Genomic DNA, 6,059 nt, shown 5'->3' on the forward strand with positions numbered 1-6,059 from the left:
TAGGATGACTGGAGGGCCACATGAAAAAGAGTGAATGTGGACCCCTACCTCACAAGACACACAAAAATTAACTCAAAATGGATCACAAATTTAAATGCAAGAGCTAAAACTATATGACTTTTAGAAGAAAACATAGGAGCCAATCGTCATGACCTTGGGTGAGGCAATGATTTATTGACTGTGACACCAAAAGCATAAGCAATTAAAAGAAGAGATTTTTAAAAAGAAACTGATAACTAGAGCTCATCAAAATTAAAAACTATTGTGCTTCAAACAAATAATGGGAGAAAATACTTTATAGATCATCTATCGGAAAAGGATCTAGAATATACAAAGAATTCCTAAAACTCAAAAATAAAATAACAAATGACCCGATTAAAACATGGGCAAAGGATATGTATGAATACATGTTTCTCCACGGAAGATATACAAATGGCCAATACGCACATGAACAGACGCTCAGCATCATTACTCACGAGGGAAATGTAAATCAAAACCACAATGAAATACCACTTCATACCTACTAGGATGGCTCTAATGGAAAAGACTGACAATAACAAATGTCAGGAAGGATGTAGAACACCGGCACCCTCATACACTGCTGGTGGAAATACAAAATGGTGTAGCTACTTTGGAAACCAGTTAACATTTCTCAAGGATGAACAAGTGGTAACTGACTCAGCATACAAGGTTGAAACTAGGCCTATGCAAGTGGCATGGCAAAAAGCCTAAGTTCTAATGGGTTTAAGCCACAGAACCAGGAAAGCATGAGGAATGGAGACACCAGGTATCTGTGAAGGCAAGGGTGAAAACAGAAGGGTAAGGTGAAATCTCCATAGAGAACACTTACACCCTGCTCTCCTCCTTTACAGCACAGGGCCAGACAACTATCCCTCCCCTAGCCCAAAAGACAGTAAAAGTTTAAATCATATAATGGTTAAACCACAGAGGATCTGGACCTGGTAATACCACGCACAACTGAAGGGAGGGACGAAATGTCACCTGAAGAAAGGGGGATTAAGGGAGAGATTACACACTGAATGTTAAGACCACTGGCGCCTTTCCCCCACTCAGTGACTGGAATATAGGTAGTGGGGCTTACGCTTCTTGAATAGAATACTAGAAGATTCATCTCTGGAGAAACTAAGTCACCTGAGAGAAAAGACACGGTTACTGACATTTTTTTTTTTTACTTCTCATGCTCCCTTTCTCAAGAAGCTGTTATGAATGTACTCCACCAAAGCAAGAAAGGAAAAAGATGTAGAATTTAAAAAACAGAGGATCTACTATGAAAGAGAGAGGTGAAGGGAATTCCACGCTGATGGTAAATGCAAATTCCAGGAGGAGAGATGGGCAGCAGGCCTAGAGTGCAGTCCGTCCTGGGAGGAGCCAGATGAGAAAGGGCTCTAGGAGAGAAGGCTCCAAGGGAAAATGAAACAAGTAAGTGACCTGATGGGTGTCTGAACCAGCCCAGAGGAGATCCATAGTTCTGGTAAGGAGTCTGGGGTGGAAACAATAGGTACATGGACACTATGCAAACAAAATACTAATTATTAATCCTGGGAAATAAAAGTAACTGCAGTTTACTATGTGACTCAGCTATAAATAATATAAATACTGGATATTAACCTGATAAAAATGATGATTTGCCTAAATTGGGAGGATGGGGAAGAGAAGTATTTGTCTAGAGGCAGGGGAGCTGCAAGAGTACTAAACCATATCTTCCATTGTATGAAGTCAAAAGATAATATATATAGATAAGGAAGAATAACGCATGCATGTAATTTAGAAGTATAATGATAATTACCAGAAAGAAATGAAAGTGGTTGCCTCTGAGGAGAAGAAGGAAGAAGGATTAGGAATGGGGAAAGGTAATACAGGGAACTATTTACTGCTTCTGAAAATAAGTTATAACTCCTACACACTTATAACACTATGTTTTTTTTTAAATTATGCATTTGTATTCATAAAAAAAATCCCTTTTTCTGAAATGCCCAACATATAGTAAAAGGTCAAAAAAATCAGGCCTCTTGACCGGGTGCAGTGGCTCACACCTGGAAGCTGAGGTGGGCGGATCATTTGAGGTCAGGAGTTTGAGACCAGCCTGACCAACGTGGTGAAACCCCATCTCTACTAAAAATACAAAAAAAATTAGCCGGGTGTGGTGGTGCACGTCTGTAATCTCTGAGGCAGGAGAATTGCTTTAATCCAGGAGGCAGAGGTTGCAGTGAGCCAAGATCGTACCACTGTACTCCAGCTTGGGTAACAGAGTGAGACTCCATCTCAAAAATGAAACAACAGCAGGCCTCTTATCTTTTATTTAAGTGATTATTTTATTGTAGACCAGTTAATTGGATTATCACCAGATAATGAATCCATTTTAAGGCATCTCCATCCAATACTTAATACTACATTTGAGAATTTTTATTTTGTTTTTTTGTTTTTTTTTGAGACGGAGTTGCGCTCTGTGGCCCAGGCTGGAGTGCAGTGGCGCGATCTCTGCGGACTGCAAGCTCCGCCTCCTAGGTTTACTTACGCCATTCTCCTGCCTCAGCCTTCCAAGTAGCTGGCACTAAAGGCACCCGCCACCACGCCAGGCTAAGTTTTTGTATTTTTAGTAGAGACGGGGTTTCACCGTGTTAGCCAGGATGGTCTCGATTTCCTGACCTCGTGATCCACCCGTCTCGGCCTCCCAAAGTGCTGGGATTACAGGTGTGAGCCACCGCGCCCGGCCGCACCTGGCCGAGAATTTTAATTTTATAAACAGTTATACTTCAGAAACAATGACCTTCCATTCTTCAACTACTCTGATAAGAAGTACCTGGTCCTCTGTAAGAGTCTCAGCATCCCAGTTGCTGCAACGAAGTAGAAGGGACTTGTCAAGGGGAAAGTTCAAAACAGTCTCAGCGAGGGATTTCAGGCTAAGCCCATTACAGAGCAAATTGTTTCTAAAAGAAATAAATAAATAAAACCATGCATCAAAAATGGGCAAAGGACATGAACAAGAAAATCAAAAGAGACATATAAATAGCCAATAAACAGAGATAACATACTCAATCTCACTAGACATCAAAGAAAATGATAATTTATCTATTTGTGAAACACTTTATAAATCCTTTCTGTAGTTTAACTCATTTAATACTCACACCAACCCCGAGAGGTGGCTACATTATCATCTCTACTTTACAGATGAGGAAACTGAGGAACAGAGAGTACTGTGCCAAAGGTCATACAGCTGGCAAGTGGCAGCCCTGAGACTCCTACCCATGCAGTCTGCTCCCGAGTCAGCTTTTAGCCTCTATCTACGCTGCCTCTAACAGCACACAGTGACAGTGGCACCTCTGGGGAGCTGGTGCCAAAGAAAGGAGGGCCTGATGAAGGGAGGCTTTTACTGTTATACTCCATAGACTTTCACAGTCTTAATTTTTACAGTAATATCTTAATGTGTTACTTTAAAAAATTATACTTCACTTATAAGAGCTTTATATAAGCCAAACTAACAAACTAAAATAAAATTTCATTTTATACTAAAAAATTGTGGTAAGCACAGATTTTAATCAGGCCTTCTCTTAGTTTACCAAATCTCCAACCTTGTAGTGACTGTGTCACTTCAGGCAGGGCAAGAGGCTGTTTTAGTCCACAATGTTATAAATGAGGACCTGTACATAAACATGAGGAGGTAATTATGACCCCCCGCCCCAAAAAGACAAGCTGAAATCAAATTTCCATAGGAGTAAAATTCTAAAGGAAATCTCTCTTCCTCCCAGATAAGGGCCGGTCTACCATCATTTTTGGCCTAAAGCAGGGTCTGTAAACTCAAAGGCTTATCAGGAGGAGCCAGGGGTTACAATGGGAGTGGTGGGGACTCTGGCAAACTGAACAGAGCATGCTCATCTAAAGGGCACATATGCTACCCAGCCAAATGCTGCCATCTAGAACTGTAGACTCAGTGTAGTCAGATTACCTAATTTTTCAAGAGAAGCCAGAAATATAGATTTTTACATTAAATCTTCTTGATTTAAATAAAAATTTCCAAAAATATCATACGGGAAAAAAGAAAACCAAAAACCCTTTGCAGCCATAATTTAGCCAATGGGACCACCAGCTTTTAGCCTATAGCTGTGAGATATCTCAGTAATGTTTGATCTAAAAAGACTAATTCTAGGTAACCAAAGTTTCACAGAAGTTGGAATGTCTTCTCACAAATTCAATACGCATCTTAGAAGCCTGTAGGCTCCTATACAATTTCATATGTTTCACTACTGATTCCCAGGCATCTACAAATCTGGCTAAAATATTTGTCCCACAGCTACAGGAATCCCAGCATTCATACAAACCACACCTCTGCCGCATGGCTAGGTATCGGAGGTCCAGGCACCCCCTAACAACGAGGCCATAATCCTGCAGAAGCTTGCTGGCATCTTCTGAGCATCCCACTCCAACTTTCAAAATGGTGCCATCTGCCAAAATATTCAGTAATGTTCTTGGTAGTGTTTTTCCTCCACAGATTAGCTTAGGCAAGCGAATCAAGACACAGAGGCCACTTGGGGAGGCCATTTGTAGAAGTGACAGAGGGCTGGCTTTGCCTTCCAAATTTACCTGCAACAGAGGAAGATAGGGTTGTGGTTCACACCTTAGCACAGCAGCAAGCACAACATATAACTGTGACAAAAAAGTCTAAGAGGTGAATCCTTAAATTCCCAAAGGGAGCAGCATCTGACCAGGTTTTGGTTTGCATCTACAGATAAGCCTACAGTAACGAATGCAATGGACTTTGTGAAGCAGCAGCCTAAACAAAGGTTACCAAGAACCCCAAACACCAAGGCCTAAAATACGAGTGGTCCATAAACAGTGACCAGCCGACACAGGGGAGCTCTGGGACATACACTGGCAGTCATATAGAACATGCTGGTTTTACAAGGCTAAGGAGGCTGGGCACGGTGGCTCATATCTGTAATCCCAGCACTTTGGGAGGCCGAGGCAGGCAGATCACCTGAGGTCAGGAGTTCAAGACAAGCTTGGCCAACACAGCGAAACCCCAACTCTACCAAAAATACAAAAATTAGCTGGGCGTGGTGGCACGTGCCTATAATTCCAGCTACATGGGAGGCTGAGGCAGGAGAATCACTTGAACCCAGGAGGCAGAGGTTGCAGTGAGCCGAGATTGCGCCACTGCACTCCAGCCTGGGAGACAAGAGTGAAACTCCATCTCAAAAAAAAAAAAAAAAGGCTAAGGAGTACAGTGTGAAACGATAAACATCCTCTTTTCATTATCCAGCCTCTCTAATGTACACGCAGGTAACTCTAGTCATTTACCTTATCATCACTGACTCAAGATCCAATTTTTAAAAAAGGTAGGAGATAAGTGGTACCTGATAATATAATAAATCCTGGTAGCACAAAGTGCTTTCTCAGCATTTTCTAGTCACAAATGGTGTTCATAAAAAGAAAAAATATATATATATTGAGCATAAGTTAGGGCCTTTAAATCTTAAAAGATACAAAAAAACTAGGCTGGGCGCGGTGGCTCAAGCCTGTAATCCCAGCACTTTGGGAGGCTGAGACGGGCGGATCACGAGGTCAGGAGATTGAGACTATCCTGGCTAACACTGAAACCCTGTCTCTACTAAAAAATACAAAAAACTAGCCAGGCGAGGTGGCGGGCGCCTGTAGTCCCAGCTACTCCAGAGGCTGAGGCAGGACAATGGTGTGAACCCGGGAGGCGGAGGTTGCAGTGAGCTGAGATCTGGCCACTGCACTCCAGCCAGGGCGACAGAGCGAGACTCCGTCTCAAAAAAAAAAAAAAAAAAAAGATACAAAAAAACTTTATACAGGAAGTGATCAAGGTTTAATCTTTTTTCTTTTTTTGAGACGGAGTCTGGGTCTGTCGCCCAGGCTTGAGTGCAGCAGCTCAATCTTGGCTCACTGCAACCTCTGCCTCCCGGGTTCAAGCAATTCTCCTGCCTCAGCCTCCCAAGTAGCTGGGATTATAAGCATGCACAGCCACGCCCGGCTAATTTTTGTATTTTTTGTAGAGATGAAGTTTCACCATGTTGCCC

The 6,059-nt window shown here is 42.2% G+C and overlaps 1 protein-coding gene across 1 annotated transcript in view; it reads right to left on the reverse strand.

Moving 5' to 3' along the window:
- Positions 1-6,059, reverse strand: part of EXD2 (exonuclease 3'-5' domain containing 2) — a 51,278-nt gene that overhangs the window by 9,331 nt on the left and 35,888 nt on the right. Inside the window, exons 3-4 of the mRNA XM_023182716.2 lie at positions 4,343-4,599; positions 2,822-2,948 (exon numbers count right to left, since the gene is read on the reverse strand). Coding sequence (XP_023038484.1) covers positions 2,822-2,948; positions 4,343-4,599 — 384 coding nt within the window. The remainder of the gene's footprint in view (positions 1-2,821; positions 2,949-4,342; positions 4,600-6,059) is intronic.

Source organism: Piliocolobus tephrosceles, chromosome 6, assembly GCF_002776525.5.
Source record: "Piliocolobus tephrosceles isolate RC106 chromosome 6, ASM277652v3, whole genome shotgun sequence".
Lineage (NCBI taxonomy): Eukaryota > Metazoa > Chordata > Mammalia > Primates > Cercopithecidae > Piliocolobus > Piliocolobus tephrosceles.